Source organism: Galeopterus variegatus, unplaced genomic scaffold (genome assembly GCF_000696425.1).
Source record: "Galeopterus variegatus unplaced genomic scaffold, G_variegatus-3.0.2 Scaffold701, whole genome shotgun sequence".
In the NCBI taxonomy this organism is placed as follows: Eukaryota; Metazoa; Chordata; class Mammalia; order Dermoptera; family Cynocephalidae; genus Galeopterus; species Galeopterus variegatus.
Genome location: NW_007726812.1, coordinates 120,422 through 136,481, shown reverse-complemented (window position 1 = coordinate 136,481; position 16,060 = coordinate 120,422). Strand labels below are relative to the sequence as shown.

Sequence of the window (16,060 nt, the reverse complement as noted above, 5' to 3'; positions counted from 1 at the left end):
GAGTAAACATTATCCTGGACCCAGGCACCCTGGCGCCCCAGCTACCCACACCAGCAGTCCCTGACTGTCCCCCAAGCAGTGAGAGTGTGTGGTAGAGATAAGAGGAGGGGGAAACTGTTCCTTTCCAGAGGAGCATGCCCCTCTAGCAGCTACCGTGCAGTAGCCTTGACAAGTATAAATAGACCAGGCAACTGGCGCTTAGAAGTTGGCTCCTTGGGCCGGCCCGGTGGCGCACTGGAGAGTGCGCCGCTTGGGAGCGCGGCGGCGCTCCCACCGAGGGTTCGGATCCCATGTGGAGACTGGTTCCCGCTCACTGGCTGAGCACGGTGCGGGTGCAACACCGAGGGTTGCGATCCCATTCCTGGTCCGCGGTACGGGCGCGACACCGAGGGTTGCGATCCCGTTACTGGTTAGTAAAAAAAAAAAAAAGAAGTTGGCTCCTTGAGGGCTGAGCCCGTGGCGCACTCTGGAGAGTGCGGCTCTGGGAGTGCAGCAGCGCTCCTGCCTTGGGTTCGGATCCTATATAGGGATGGCCGGTGCGTGCACTGTCTGAGCGCAGTGCGGCCGGTCTCAAAAAGGACAGAAAAAAAAAAAGAAGTTGGCTCCTTGAAAGAGTGGAGCTGAGAAGCCTTGCTGCTGGCTCATCTCTCTCAGGGCTGCAAGTGCAATGCTGGCAGGGTTGAGGGGTAGGCAAATCTCTTTGCTCTGATGGCGGGGAGAGGGAGAGGAGGATGCTGAAGATGGGGCAGGGAGCCCTGGAGAAGTGCTAGGGAAGGGGGGCAGGTGACCTGAGTCAATGAAGAAACTGTCCTGGCTGTTACATGCTAGAGAACTCAACTCACTCCTTTGGTTTCATCCAACAGTCTCAGAGCCCTATAACCTGGATCTGGGCCTTGCCCACTCTTCTATGGAACCTTCTTGCTAACCTTTCCAACCTCAGGGCCTTTGCATGTGCTACCCACTTTGCCAAAACTTTCTTCCCTCAACTCTGCTTCTGGCGGTTTTTCCCCAGCAGATAGGGCCTCAGCAAAAATGTCACCTCCTGGGCGGCTTCCCTTACTTCACTATTCATTTTTCTATCTAAAGCAGTCCTCCACTCAGAGAAGCCTCCTGTCTTTCATCGCATTTACCACAATTTGTACTTGAATATTCATTTACTCTTTTACTGGTTCAAAGGTCAGTGTCTGTGTCGTCACTGCTGAGCCCCGTGCTCAGCAGGTAGGGTACACAGCAGGCACTCCATAAATATGTGTGGCAGAGGATTGTCCTTACTGGCTCACTCTGTGGAGTGAGGAACCTAATTTGCCCCGTTCACCTATTGCCTCTGACATTTAAAGGGCAGGGACAAGGTGGAGGCCCACTGTCCTCAGGCCTGGCATGGCCCAGAGGCAGCTTGCGGTCACCTCAAGGCCGCTAAGTAGGTCTAGCTCCATGGGCCAGCCTAGGGCTTAGGTCAAAGGGGCCGAGGTGGCTCTGAAAGGGGCCGGGGCCGCCATGTGCTCCTATGTGTGAGTGGGGACTGCAGCCGTTCTGGGAGCACATTCACCTCATTGGAGATGCCAGGCCCCAGGTTAACCTCATCAGAGGTGCTGGGGCCCAGGTTCACATAGGCTGTGGGAAGCTGCACATAGTGGTCTCCAAGCAGTGAGGCCACTACCCGCTCCACTTCCCCCACTAGTGTTCTGAAGGTGGGTCGTGCTGTCGGTTCCACCTCCCAGCATCGCTGCATCACTTGGTACCTGCCAGGGAAGGAAGATATCAGGGGCAGGGTGCACCCCCCACCCAGAGATTCCCCACCCAGGCCTCCCACCTGCTGTTAGACCCTTGGTGGGTCACATAGGGATGAAAACAGGTGACAGGACCTACTGCCTAGCATTGCCCATTCAGGAGCAGCTCTTCTCATCACTATTATTGCTGTTCCAATTGTGCCTTGCCACTCTGGCAGAGGTTGAATTACCTCAGGAGTTAAGAGGTTAGTGACTCTGTGGTCTGGGCTGTGTGATCTTGCATAAGTTCCTTAACCTCGCTGTGCTTCTGGGTCCTCCTCTGATCATAGAGCAAAAGGAGCTTAGGGTGAGAAGATGCCTGTGAAGTGCTTAGTACAGAGCCCAGCTCACAAGCTATCATGGTTATCATCACACATCTTCCAGGAAGGAAGCCTGGGTCCACTGAAATGGGTGTTAACACTCTGAAACAGGAGTGTTGGGGCAGCACTTGTGACAGCATGATGCCCAAGCAGAGGTTCTCCAGGTTTGCCTGGTGGGTCCTAGGGCATACCTTAGGGATATCATCCGTGCCTTAAATGATACTCTAAGTATCCTACAAACAGTTTTCCAGATTTTTTTTCGGGGGGGGGGGTGCTGGCTAGTACGGGGATCCAAACCCTTGACCTTGGTGTTATAACGCCATGCTCTAACCAACTGAGCTAACAGGACAGCCCAATTCTCAGACTTTCTGAGGGTGTTACTGTTATTATCCCCACTTTACAGATGAGGAAACTGAGGCCCAGAAAGGAGAAGGGACTTTCCCTAGTGTGTGGATGCTCTGGTGTGCCACCCAGATCCCCCTTCATTCAGGTCTGGAAGTCTTGCCTGCTAATGGCTCTTGGCTTAGGCCCTCCCTAGGAATTGCCCTAGGCAAAAGAGAACTGCCTCTGCCAAGATCACACCCCCTCTTCAGAAGCAGCCTGTGACCAGTGACTAATTAATGCCTGGTACAAAGACATGGCCCCTTGTCTCAATTTTGGAAAATTCTGAAGGGCCATCCCAGCTCAAGCAGTCCCCGTGGGACGGGCTGCAGCCTCTGTTGCATCTGCATCACAGCCCGACTTCTCCCTCTGCTCAGTTCTGCTTCACTCACCCTCAAGCTACCAATAAACCCCCTGCACATAAATTTGCATCTGAGTCTGTTTCGGGTAGCCCAACCTGGATGCAGGTAGGCAGTGAAGTTAACTTCCCCTACTTCAAGCCAGATGCATTAGTGAGGAGAATAATAAAGACCAAACCCAGGCAGGTAGGGCTGTGAGAAAGGGCTACTCACAACCTTTCTGAAGCACAGCCTGAGACAGGAGTCATCAACCACTCTTGCATGTGACCTGGTTCTTCCCGTTCTAACTATGCAGACCTGGGCACAGCTGAGGTATGCCTGCTGCTTATGAAGTTGAACTTCGGCACCAAACCCACCCCACAGGTACACTGATGACAACACAGCTGCCGCCATCCATCTGGGAATAAGGAATCTGAAACTCCATCCAGTGGGGAAAAAAACCTGATCTGGAGATGCAGAGGGGGCTGCTGTGGGAGCTAATAGAAACTTTCCTTGTGGCTAAGTGAGTGGAAAATGTGGAAAACAGCCCCCCTTTGCCAGGCTGAGGGGAGAGGAGTGCTGGGAAATGAAATCACTGGCCTCAACCCAGACTCTGAGTTACAAATGCTGTTACCATGGAAACTGTGAGGTCCTCTCAGTGTCCTCCCCTGCATGGGGGTGGGACCAGTCCACAGATAAGAAAACTGAGGCCTAGAGAGAGTCCCTTTCCTGGTAAACCAGAGGGTCAGTCAGAAAGCCAGGCAGGAACTCTGTCTCCTGCCCCCTCCTTGGCTCTGGGGCTCAGCTCTCCCTCCCCGCTACCACCTCCACATACTCACAGAGAATTGGGGCAATACTCAGGCTGGGGAAGGCGCCGACCCTGGGCCAGGAAGTGGGTGATGTCAAATGGGTCGATGTGGGGGTATGGTGGGGCACCCCGTGTCAGCAATTCCCACAACAGCACACCAAATGACCACTGTTGGGAGGAAGGTAAGGGGACTCAACTCTCACCCCAAATTTGGGGAAGTCCCCCAGGTCTCCTACCTCCCACAGTCCTTCAGCTGGAAATATGGGACTCCGCCCTCCATTCAGAGCCCATTTCTCAATACCTCACAAGTGTCTTCCCTCTGTCTCCTCCCACCACCTCAGCCTGCCCAGAGTTGGGACTGGGCAAGCCCTGGATTGTCTATGAGTAGCCAATGAGTTCACAGCCTCCTCTTGCTCTGGTGAGTGTCAGATTCCATCTTATACCTGCCCAAGAGGTGGGCAAATGGGCTGTGGGGGTTGCCTAGTCTGGGTCTTACCTGGGCTCAGATCATCCAGAGCTGCATGGGCAAGGCCAAGTGCTTTAGGGCACCGAGGCCATATGGATTCTAGGGCAGGTGGGCCTTACCACATCAGACTTGGTGGTGAATCTGTAGGTCTGCAGGCTCTCCAGTGCCATCCACTTGACAGGTAGGCGAGCATGGCGGTGCTGTTGAACACTATAGTACTCCTTGTCCAGAACACCACGGGCCAGACCAAAATCAGCCACCTTGACTGTGAATGACTCGTCCAGCCTGGGAGAGGGGGTCATACTTAAGACTGGCCCTCCACCAGGCCCTGAACCCACCTGTTCCAGGCCCTTATAGAATTTCAGAGCCACAGTGTCCCGTGCAAGCCTGCACTGGGCAAACAAAAAAACTGAGGCCCAGAGAGGGGAAGACATGCCTAGGGCTGCACAGCAAAGGCTTGAGTGGGTCCTTCCCTAAGGTGGCCTTGGGCAGCTGCCTACCCTTGTACCCTGACGCCTTGCTCTACCCCAGCTACTCTGGCCTCTCACATGCAATTTCGAGCAGCCAGGTCCCTGTGCACAAACTTCTGCTCTGCCAGGTACTCCATGCCGCGGGCTACCTGCAGGCCGAAGCTGATGAGGTCCTTCACGGTAGGATTCTGGGGGCACAAGTGGACTGGTGGGCAAGGGCATAGCAGCTCCATCTCCAGCTGCTGCCCAAGCCCCCCCACCCAGGGCCGGCTGAGCACTCACCCGCTGAGGTGAGCGGATGAATTGGAGCAGGTCTCCATGGCGCATATAGGGCAGCAGCACACGGGGCAGCCCCTCAGGGGGCAGCATGATACCGATGAGAGCCAGCACGTTTGGGTGGTGCAGGCCACGCATGAGCAGCCCCTCTCGCAGGAAGGCCTCCACCTCCTGCACCTCTGTGATGCCTGTAGAGCAGCTTGAGTCAGGACTGGGGCAGGGAGGCACTTTACAAGGGTCAGGTGGGAAAATGGAGAAGAAAGGTCTCCTGCTCAGGGTCACTCAGTAGGTGGTAGCACAGCAGGAGCGAGGACCCTCCCAGCCTCTGCCCCACTTACGACTCAGTGACTTGATGGCACAATGGATTCGATTCTGGGCCTGGTCTATGTATTCTCCATGGTAGACAATTCCAAAGTGGCCTGGTGCAAGGCAGATGGTGAGAGGGGCTCCCAGGCTTGCATCACACCCTCTCATTGATAACCAGAACTCGGAGCACCAAACTGGCCAATCCGACATTAAAAACAAGCAGTGTGAGGGCCAGCCCGTGGGTCACTTGGGAGAGTGTGGTGCTGATAACACCAAGGCCACGGGTTCAGATCTCTGTATAGGGATGGCCAGTTAGTACCCTTGGGAGAGCATGGTACTGACAACACCAAGTCAAGGGTTAAGATCACCTTACCAGTCATCTTTAAAAAAAAAAACAAAAAAACAAGCAGCGTGACAGCAGAGCTTGCAGCCCTCCCATGCCCTCTTAATCTACACCAGAATCCACTGCATGTAGAACTCTCCTAATACCTATTTTACAGATGAGCAAATGGAGCCTCAGAGAGGTTAAGTGGTATACCCAAGGTCACACAGGTTGGTGAGAAGTCCAGAGCAGAGTCTGGTTCAACTGTCCTTTGAGCCCACGTCATCTCAGGACTCCATGTCTGCCCCAGCCTGGCCTGGCCCCCATACCTTTGCCAATGATGCGGTTACTGTGGGTGACCACCCGCTCATGGGGAATCAGCACATCCTTGACCTCAGCCAAGAGTGCAGAGTCCAGGTCCCTGAACTGGATGGATTCTGTCCATAGCAGTGGGACATGGGATGCATCCCTGCTGTCTGAGGATGTTCTGTGGACCCAAGTGGTGGAATCCAGACCATCAGTGGCAGCAAGTGCTGTGGGGAGAGAAGGAATGAGGGGCTTGTGGGGAGAGGCGGTGGCCCTAGCTTCTAGCACCTCCACCATCTCACCAATGCCTTTTCTGCAGTCAGAGCCCGAGTGGAGCATAGGCAAGGACATGGCTCCAGCAGTCTGGTCCAGGGAAGCCAGGTCATCCAGGTCAGGAGAAAGGACTGTGGAAAGATAGCCCCTGGTGGCCAGCTTCTCCAAGCTCCTAGGGGTTGACCTCCCATCAGGGAGGTATGGGAGACCCCTAAGGCCCGGACAGAGAGAGGATGTAGGGAGTTGGAGATACCATTTTGGGGAGTAGGGGCTGAGTCAGGGTGGGAGTGGAGAGCTCACCTCGCTGCTTCCTTCGCCACCAATAGTTGAAGATCAGAGCGGCAGCCAGTGCAGCCACAAGCACGAGCAAGGCCAGCAGGACACCAAGGAGTATGCTCTGTGGGGTCCCCTCTGGGCCTGGCCGCACCACCCTACCCAGGATGTGACACCCACCATCCACGCAGACCTGAAGGCAGGTGGCAGCTCAGGCCCAGCCTGCGGGCCTTTGACCCATGTTTCCCATGGAGGGCTGGCTGGGCTGCTTACCTGAAGTGGGGCGCCATCCGTGCCAAGTTGCAGGGAGGGGGTTAGGGGACACACAACCACATCCCCCCGGAGCTCATGCTGGCAGCTCTCACCACCCACAGTCACATTCACATCCACGCAGTCAGCCACAGCGCCCAGCCCAATATACTGCAAAGAAGGTCATGAGGACCAGACAGTGGCCTGGCCCCCATCTCCTAATACCCCACTGCCCCTGCCACCATCACCCACACTTACCTCAAACTTAATGGCAGCCTCCTCAGGCTTTAGTGGGGCTAGGTTGGTACTTGGTGGACGGGGTGGTGGTAGGAAGCGAAAACCAGGCAGTGTGAAGCCAGCAGCTCCATCCCCCTGGGCACGTAGACTACCTGTCACCCACCCCTGGGGGTCTCGGACCACATAGTCAGGCAGGCGGCACTGATGCTGCTCCGGAAGTTGCCCCTCACACTGTTGGGACCCACATGGGAGTAGTTAGCCAGGTGTCCCACCTGTGGCTGCCCCAGTCTCCTCAGCCAAGTATGGGGTAGGGTTGGAGCTCAAGAGTTTGGTCTAGCCTTCCTCTGTCTTGGCCAGTGCCCACTTCCACAGCTGGTATCACCCGCTCACCCTTTTCTCCACCTCCCTAAGCCCATCATGGAATGACAGCACTAGATGCCACACTGAAGTCAGATGCTGGCCATGGATGGTGACATGGGAGCCACTGTGGAAAAAGGGAGGGTGGTGAGCTTTGGGTGCTCTCCAAGGCTGGCTCCCTTGTTATTCAGAGGCCAGTGTGAGCAAAGAAGTGGCACTTACGTGTAGCCGCAGTTGGGGTTAATGCCCAGCAAGATGGGGTCTTCCCTATAGTGAAAAGTCCAGGACCCAGGCACCTCAGCACCCCCCACCTGCAGGCGGAGGGGAACACTGGCCGTGGCAGCCCCAGGGGGTGTGACACATAAAAGCTGCCCCTCGCTGACCCTGCAGGAGTGAGGGATTGGGCTCAGGGATATCTCCTTTGAGACTGCCAGGCCCACCTCCTCCAGGGGCCTGCTGATCCCTCCCAATTCCTCTGTTGGTCATCTCTTCCACACTCTCACACTCCATGAGTCAATCTGAAGATAGGGTGGTCCCAGTAAGACCTCCAAGAGGGCAGGGAGGGAACAGATTCTCTTGCCTCTGGGCTAGAGGGTACAGCAGATCCTTCTTCCTAGACCTGCTCTGCACATTGACCATGTAACTAAGCCTTCTTCCCTCCATCCTGACAGGATCCAGGTCCCCACCCAGGGTCCCTTGGGAGGGGCCTGGGCCTCACATCTCCTTGCCTGCCAGCATTTACCGTTCCAGCAGGCATTCAGTCCCATTGACCAGTACAGCCCGGCTGGTGCCTACAGAAAGGCTCTGGCCTTCAAGGGTGAGAAGGGTGCCCCCTGCCCGTGGGCCAAAGAGGGGTTGCACTGCTGTCAGCACTGGCTCCTAAAAGGTGACAAAGGTGGTTTAACTGGAACAGGGCCTCCACTCTAAGCCCTTCCTTTCCCATACCACACACTGGCCAAGGGCACAGATAGGGTTAGGTAGCCTTACCATGAAAGAGAAGCCTCCCAGCACAGAGGTGCCATCTACCCGGAAGTGCCTGCCTGGTGGCATGTTAGTCACTGTGAGGCTCACGTTGGTAGGCCCCACTGCCTGGGTGCCCAAGGGTTCCAGCTCACACTCAAGCTCCTCTACGAAGTCCTTCTGGGGAACTGGGCTAGGGAATTAGGGAACCCCTGAAGTCAGCTGGGAATCATACAGGCCTGGCTGCATGCCCACCATAAGCCACTGGGCTCAACTGAGCCTGAGGATAGCATCTTTCCACCCATGACTTCCTCCAGGGCAGGCAGAATCTGGCAGGGCAAGGGCTAACCTTGCCTGGTCCATGACTCAACAGACAGGCAGGGCACGTGCAGGCTCAAAATGAGAACAGACGTCTCCCTAGACACAAAGCAGCCAGAGCCACTGCAGCTTGCCCCATACTCCCTTGCCTCTGATAAGCAGAGGACAGGGTCTCACAGGGAAGGGACTACTTGGTTGCCCTCATCAGGGATAGGGTGGGCAGGGACCAGGTTGTACCTGAGGTTCGAAGAATCCTTGGGCAGCAGCCGGCAGGGACTTTGGCCCACAGTAACCTGATGGGTTCCCTCAGGCATCAGACCAGGAGGATGCGGGTAGAAGTTGGAGCCACACAGAGTCAGTCTCATACTGCCCCTTAGGGGTCCACTGTGGGGGTAGAACTGAAGTGGGGAAACAGCCTGAGTCCTTGTGTCTCAGGCTGCTTCCCCCAAAGTTTTCTGCTATACCCTTTGCCTGCCCATACTCCAGCCATTCTGGGTCACTTGTTAGTCCTCATTCAAGCACTTTCTTGCCTCCAAGTCTTTGCATGTGCCATCCCCAATGCCAAGAATGTCCTCTTTGTAGATACTGAGGATACCCCAGTCCTGAGGAAGATCATGGTCGAGACTTGCTAACTACTCTTACTTGTTCCCTGCTGGGGGAAGCCATACCTTGGTAAGCTCAGGTGGGCAGTGATCCTGTTGCCAGGAGCCAGGACATTCCTCCTGCCGGCCGCACATGCCTCCACACCAGCCACAGCCCATGAAACGCTGTGCCCGCAGGCAATGCCTGCAGGTGAGGAAGTGGTGGCAGCCAGGGCCCCGGATAGGTACCTGGAAGACCTTGGGGTGGCAGATAGGTGGCTTAGGGGTAGCAGTAGGGGAGAGTGGGCAGACCCTCTTGATCCCGTTGTAGACTAGGGTGGTGAGAACTGTGTGTCCATGCCTCCCTGGATTGGTTGGAGAGGCTGTGCTCCCACAACCCCGGCCCCAGGCCCTGCCTCTGTCCACCTCACCTGGTTCCCAGAGGCAAAAAGTAGGTGGTCCCCAAGGCGACTGATGTCCCGCTGCACAGGCTGCCCATTGCTGCCCAGCGAGAAGTTGGACACATACAGCAAGTAGTTGAGTGACCTGGCCAGTTCCACCTGGGACAGGTCAGCTGTGAGCAAAGTGGGGATGAAGACAGGGACCCAGGGCCAATGGGACGGGAACCTACCTGCAGGATACGCCCATCAGCTGTGCCCATGTGAGCCACTGTGACATTATCAAGACGTGTCACATGCAGTGCAGTGACCTGCACCTGTCCCAGCAGCCCATTGAATAAGTCCACACGTGAGAAGCTGCTGCTGACCAGCAGAGGAAAGTGGCGACAGCTGGTGTTGGGGCTGGGGGCCTCCAGGATGGGCTGGGGAGAGTCAGAGAAGGGAAGCCATCAAGGTTCAGCCCCATGCATTGATCCCTTGGGGCCTTTGTCAGTGACCACAGTGGCCCAAAACTCCCGCTCCTCACCTGGCCTGCCTGGAGAAGGCCCTGGGCCTGCTAGTTACCTGCCCCCAACCTGCGCCATGGGGCTCTCAGAGGTAGCAAGGGCAGGGAAGAAGACCCATGCTGGAAGGCCGGTTTCCCCTGCTCCTGGCCCTACCTTCCCATGTCCATTCTGAAAATGAGTTTCTGAGTCTTACAGACCCAACTCCATTGCATCCTCACAGCTGCCCTGTAGAGTGGATGCTCTCACCATCCCCATTTTACAGATGAGCAAACAAGCTCAGAGAGCTCTGGTCACTTGTTCAAGGCCTCAGCCCTTCAGGGAAAAGCCAGGTTGGAAATCTGAGCTCTTAAGCAGAGCTCTCTCCTGCCCTCTGCTGGCTCTGCTCTGCTTCTCTGGGTACACTGTAGGAAACCCTGTCCCCTCTGGGCTTCAGTTTCCCCACTCACACAAGGGGCTGAACTCTGAGGTTAATTGACCAGCACAAGAATGGTAACATGGTCCTTCTCCCTGAGACTGCAAAGGTCTTCCTGCACCTCTAGCTGCTACCTACACTTCTTTCAGAGTACAAAAGGGATAAACCAAGGCCCTATGGCCTGGGTGCCAGGCTAGGCCCTAGAGGCTGCAAGACACTAACCTCTGCCCTGCTCTTAGCAAGGGGGTGTTTGAGGGGTTGCACTCATGCCCCAGGGCAGGACTGTGGAAGATTCTGGGAAACTGGGAAGCCAGGGTATGAATCTGAGTTATCAGAACTGGGTGTGAGGTTCAGGGAAGGCTCAGTAGCCAGCCCTAGGTGCTGAGGACTCTCCCTTGCCTTGAGGGCACTCATCAAGGAAGGAGCTTCTGAACCCTCTATCAGACCACATAGGCTTAACCCAGTCTAGAGACCTCAGCTCTGATAAGGAGCCCTGGGAGTAAGGTCAGGTGCAGAGCTGGGCCTGGAAACCCCACACCCTGGATCTGTATTCTTGGTGGGTGGGGACCAGAACTTTGTCCTCACTTGAGGCAGGAAAAGGGCTTGGCCCTAGCCCGAAGTCTGCCAGGTGTTTTCAGCATGACTCAGGGACAGGTGGGGCTCTAGGGCTGAAATGAGGGCCTAGTCCAGCCAGGGCCACACCCCTGCCTGCTTGGCCCTAGATCCCAGGGCCTTAGCTCTGGATTCCCAGGCTTGTCTAACTGTTCCCATCTCCTGAAGACATTTGACTTTAGTGTCCAGTGCCCCATGGAGGATCCACGCCCTACCTGAATCCATGGAGGACAGGCACCAGCTTTGAGTCTCTCAGGCTTCCTAAGGCCAACCACTATGAGCACATTGTGGGTGCTGCTCCAGTGGCTGCATGATCAGTCACTGGACAAACACCGTACAGGCTGGTTCACACACCTCCCAGGGGCATGGCCAGCCTGTGGGCAGGGCCCAAGATTAGTGGTCCCAGAGCCTGGCACTGCCCAGTCGTGCTGGGTGTCTTCTGACCCACCGACCACTAGCCAAGTTGGGGAGAGGTTCTGACTTCCCAAAGGGAAGGACAGGGAGCCAGGCAGGGCTGTCCAGGCGCAGACAAAGAGTCCCCACCCCTAGGGCCTCTCAACCCAGATATAGTCAGCTGAGGGAGAAAGGCTGAAGATTCCGCACCCCACGTTGAGTGTAAGTTCTCCTTCCACCTCTGGGGCATCAGTAAGAGCTAGGTTAGCTTAATTGGTTAGAGCACAGTGTTGTAACACCAAGGTCAAGGGTTTGGATCCCTATACTGGCCAGCCATCAAAAAAAAAAGAGAGATGGGCCGGCCCGGTGGCGCACTGGAGAGTACGCCGCTTGGGAGCGTGGCGGCGCTCCCGCTGAGGGTTCGGATCCCATGTGGAGACCGGTTCCCGCTCACTGGCTGAGCGCAGTGCGGGTGCAACACCGAGGGTTGTGATCCCGTTGCCGTCCCCGGTATATTCCCGCTCACTGGCTGAGCGCGGTGCAGGCGCAACACCGAGGGTTGTGATCCCGTTGCCGTCCCCGGTATAGGCACGACACCAAGGGTTGCGATCCCGTTACCGGTCAGTAAAAAAGACAAAAAGGAAAAAAAAAAAAAGAGAGAGAGATGGAAAGGAGTCAGTCAAGAATGTCACAGCAGGGCCAGGGGCACAGGGTGGACAGAGACTCAAAAAAGTGGCTGTGGATCAGCTTGATGAAAGGCCACTCATCCAATGCTCCATTCAACCCATGTCCTTGGTCTAATATAATATTGGGTGGGATTGTTTCAGTGGCTTTGAGGAATCAGTTTTGGTTTTGTCCTCAGGGTAGCATTTTAAGAAATATCCTGTTTGTTTCTACTCCTGCTGCTTGATACCGTGGCTGGAGAGAACTTGGGTAGGGTCTATTAGAAGGAGTCCCCAATTTAGCATGGGCTGCAAGACCTCCTGTCTGGGGCCGGGCCTCAACTATGGTGGAAGAAAGTCAGGGGTGGACCAGTTCCAGCCAGCCCCTCCTAGTCCCTTACTCATCCCCAGATGTTTGTAGTTGCTTGCACAATACTGGGATGAAGTTCCCAGTACCTTGTAGAGCCAAGCTGCTTTCCCATCATGTCTTCGGCCCTTTCCCAATCACCCTATGGAAAATGGGTTAGTGAAGCCCAGGCCATGCAAGCACCCCAACAAGCCCCCAGACTTCCAAGATCCAGGAGTCTCCTGGGAACCTGGCATGGGTTGGGGTAGGGGAAGGAGGGGGAGATTCTTTGATAACTCCTGTCCCACCCCTTTTAGAAAGTAGAGCAAAACAAATGCTCCCACAGGGAAAATGAAACTGTTGGAAAGCAGCTGTGAATCTGTTAGCATCTGCCTGTGTGTATATTTCTGCGTGGGGGAGGGGGGGAGGAGGGATCTATTTTTTCACGTGTGTCCCTGAGGGTATGGGTGGTGGGCAGACAGAAGGGGATCCCATCATTCTACCTAGAGTTTGGGAGCTGTACTGGCAAAGAAACAATTATGTTGCAATCCTGTTCTCACATAACCAGGGAAACTACCTAAAAAATCAGAGGCCACAATGGGTGGGAGGGTGAAAGAGCAAAATGAGGCAGTGACAGGGGCCAGCCTGGCTGGGAGATGAGCCTCCAGTGTGGTCTTTGGCTGATTTCTCACACCACCCCGAGCACTTAAGAATTAGGTGAAAGAGAATGCTTCTCTCTGCCTGCCCTCCCCGTCCCAGGCCCTTTCAGTGACGTAAGGGAAGCTGCCTGTATTCAGCCATGTACTCACAGGTAAGGGCCCCTTCTTTTTGCTCACCGGATTGGGGCAAAAACTAGGCGACTGGAAGAAGTCGAGGCCTCGCCGGAGGCCCGGAGGGACTGGGGACTCACAACAGCGCTCCACACCCTCATCGATTAGGGTGTCCAGCAGGTCAATAGGAAAGGCACAGACGACAGAATTGGGGCCCACGCCGGAACCGCCCTCCCCGCCAGCCGCGAAGACCCCGAATAGCACTTCCTGGCCTTCGGCAATGCTCAGTTCAGCCGCCAGTTGGGCGCCCACAGGAGCTGAGTGGGCTGCCCGCAGCACTGGGTAGGGCTGCCCGCCCTTTGGGGCCCCGCGACGACGGCGCTTAGGCGCAAAACGGCAATCGAGGACCAGCTCCCGGTAATCGTCCAGTTCCGTCTCAGTGGCGCTGAGCCGTGCCAGGCGCGTGTGCAGGGCACCAGGAGCGTCTGTCACGCTGGCCGGCTGCACGGTCAGGAAGTAGACAAAGGCTCCCGCGCGGAAGCTGTGCACGTATTGGATACGGTAGGAGGCGAGATGCTCAGGCATCACTGACAGCGCTGCAAAGCCTGGGGCAAATCCTGAGATGTCGGCCTTGAGGCGCCGGATGGATACTGAACGTGGGCTGAAGCTTGCGGCCACGGCTGAGTCCAGGGAGGACGCCACGTAGAAGTAGGAGGCCTGGCCCTGCTCAACCACGGTCACGCGAGTGCCCAGTGGGCTGGCCACACAGTCAGGGCAGTCCTCCGGCTGATTTTGGTGGGCCGAGAAGAGACACGCTGGCGCCGCCAGATGCAGGGCTGTCCCACGGTGCTCCAGCTCATGCAGGAAGCAGCGGCCCAGCAGGCTCGTTCCACAGCTCACCAGCGCGGGCAGCGCCGGCTCCAGCACCAGCACCAGCGTATCTGTGTCGCCTGGTGGGCCGTGTGGGCCCGGGCCACAGGCTGCGCATGTCTGGCAGCCAGAGTCCCCGGCAGGGCCAGTGGTCAGGCTCTCAACAGTCTGCAGGTCAGGTCCAAGCACGTGCAGGTGATTGCGTGTGGCCACAAACACGGCACTCCCATCCCTGCCGCCCTCGTACGTCGCTATGGCCTGTACCGGGCCGCCAGCAGAATAGCTGGGCACCACATACCTCACGTCAAAGTTACGGGAGGCCGCATAGGGAGTGCGCGGGCACTGCCAGTCCCGGCTTGCTGCGGGCATCGCAGACTGTAGCAGTAACTGCAGCAGCAACAGGGAGGACTGCGGCAGCGGCGGCGGGAGGAGCTCCATCGAGGCCGAACTGGGGCTCCTCGGGGATCCCTGCGAGCCTCGGCCTGGCTGAGAGCAGAATCGAGGTCTAGGGTGGGCCCAGCGTTAAGCAGTGGTCCCGAGAGCCTCCAGGCGGCCGACTCCCGCCCCGGGTTCCTGTGAAGCCCAACCCCTTCGCCTGCCCTCGGGTCTGAGCACCTGACGCCGCCGGACACACGGGCAGGGAATGGAACAGCGCCTCACCTGCCGCCCCAGCTGCCGCTTCAAGCTGGCCCTTAAAGCAAAGTCGACCTGAGTGCGCCGGCCCGGCGGGAGGGGCCGGGCTATGGGGGAGGGGCGGAGCGGGGGCGGGGCCGTGTTGAAGGCGTGACCCTCCGTCCCTCAGACTCTTCCGGCACTTGGAAGCCTGAGTCTTACACCTTCCCTTGGGCACCTTTTTTCCTCAGGCCTGTGGGTGTGGGTGGAGGGGCCTGGAGGGAGGTGAGCAGGCGTGAGCTGGCCTGAGCCGTCCGATCCCGTTCCCCCGCAACCGGCTGGGTCCAAGTGAGAAGCGAAGGATCCTTTCTTGGGTTGAGCTAGTCTACAGCAACACCTTCAGATGCTGGTTCCCATACTTGACCTGGGGAGCCCACAACGCGGGAAACAGAGATCAGGAGTGTATGGAAGACCAGAGGAGAGATATGGGGAACTCTAGCAAGGGATTGTATGACGCACCACCCTGTGGGCAAGGACTATCCTTCCAAGCATCTGTCCTGATCTGTCAGTGACAAGATGGTATCAGAAGGTGTGTTGTGACCTGCCTGCCCAGGGCCATAAGGGTCAGAGTCAGAGAGGCAGCTTATGTGGAGGCCCAACCCTAGCTCTGGTCCTTCCACTGCAGCCTCAGTATACAGAAGCTGTATGATGGGGGTAAAACCACAATACTGGCCTCAGGAAGGACCCCCCTTCCTTCCTGGCCCTGCTACAGAGCACCTCTGATATGGCGGAAACATGGGCTTTGGCTCACAGACATCTCTAACCTGCTCTTGTGACCCTTGTTGGGACTCGGTCACTGAAATGAGAATGTAGTTCTGGTTAGGAGCTTGTCCAGAGTTCTGTCTTCAGTCTGTTTATGGGTGGGTGGCTGAAGCCTAGTTTTGCCATTTTCCTCACCTGAACCTCAGCAGCTGCCACTTGGCAACTGATCCTCCCCAACACTGCAGTGAGGCCCTGGAGGACAACCTTAGCCTGACAGCCCCCTCAGCCAGGTTGGCCTGAACACTGGAGGGAGGGAAAGCTTCAAAGGATGGCCATGGGCTGTGAACTGTGAGTCCTAGGACTGCAGAGGATAAGGGGTGCTGGGGGAGATTGGAGCTCTCATCCTGAGAGGATTCAGCCTGGCCTGGGGAGCTGTATCTCCTCCACTCCCCTACCCTGTTGGGCCATATTACGGTGCATTTTCGCCATAAGGGATTTTCCCATATCTAATGTCTGTTTCTTGGCGGGGGCAGGGCGGCAGCCATGTTGCGTGCGAGCCGCAAGCTCGCAGCCGCCATTTCATGTGGGCCAAAGAGCACGTACCTAACTACTCCCTTTTCCGGGGTTCTATGACTCTGCACTTTTTTCCCGCCCTACTTTCTCCCGTCCCTCCGCGGCGTGGCCGCCCCTGATTGGGTGACGGCTCCCCC

At 56.7% G+C, this 16,060-nt stretch overlaps 1 protein-coding gene across 3 annotated transcripts; it reads right to left on the bottom strand.

Annotated features, from left to right (window-relative positions):
- Window positions 1–1,135: 1,135 nt before the first annotated feature.
- Window positions 1,136–14,656, bottom strand: MST1R (macrophage stimulating 1 receptor (c-met-related tyrosine kinase)). Of its 3 annotated transcripts, XM_008571541.1 has the most exons (21): window positions 13,173–14,656; window positions 9,639–9,827; window positions 9,439–9,567; window positions 9,095–9,265; window positions 8,664–8,824; window positions 8,136–8,301; window positions 7,891–8,027; window positions 7,371–7,532; window positions 7,182–7,275; window positions 6,813–7,022; window positions 6,579–6,725; window positions 6,333–6,498; window positions 6,062–6,163; window positions 5,783–5,986; window positions 5,164–5,244; window positions 4,832–5,013; window positions 4,628–4,737; window positions 4,199–4,364; window positions 3,645–3,781; window positions 1,577–1,739; window positions 1,136–1,546 (listed from the first exon to the last, which is right to left on the bottom strand). In XM_008571541.1, exons 1-21 carry the CDS (start codon window positions 14,412–14,414, stop codon window positions 1,454–1,456), a joined length of 4,212 nt encoding a protein of 1,403 aa, XP_008569763.1. In that variant the 5' UTR covers window positions 14,415–14,656; the 3' UTR covers window positions 1,136–1,453. The 3 variants fall into 3 exon arrangements, with proteins under 3 accessions (XP_008569763.1, XP_008569765.1, XP_008569766.1); XM_008571543.1 differs by lacking the exon at window positions 6,579–6,725; XM_008571544.1 differs by lacking the exons at window positions 9,439–9,567; window positions 9,639–9,827 and having other exon boundaries at window positions 13,173–14,438.
- Between the last annotated feature and the right edge of the window lie 1,404 nt (window positions 14,657–16,060).

What these genes read in the sequence shown, in the direction of transcription:
- MST1R (XM_008571541.1), bottom strand. Translation starts at nt 14,414, where the DNA reads ATGGAGCTCCTCCCGCCGCCGCTGCCGCAGTCCTCCCTGTTGCTGCTG. An exon ending in TGACTGCAGAAAAGGCATTG is followed by an intron (nt 5,987 to 6,061) that starts GTGAGATGGTGG and finishes CTCTCCCCACAG; the next exon opens with CACTTGCTGCCACTGATGGT. An exon ending in GCCCCAGCACCTCTGATGAG is followed by an intron (nt 1,547 to 1,576) that starts GTTAACCTGGGG and finishes ATCTCCAATGAG; the next exon opens with GTGAATGTGCTCCCAGAACG.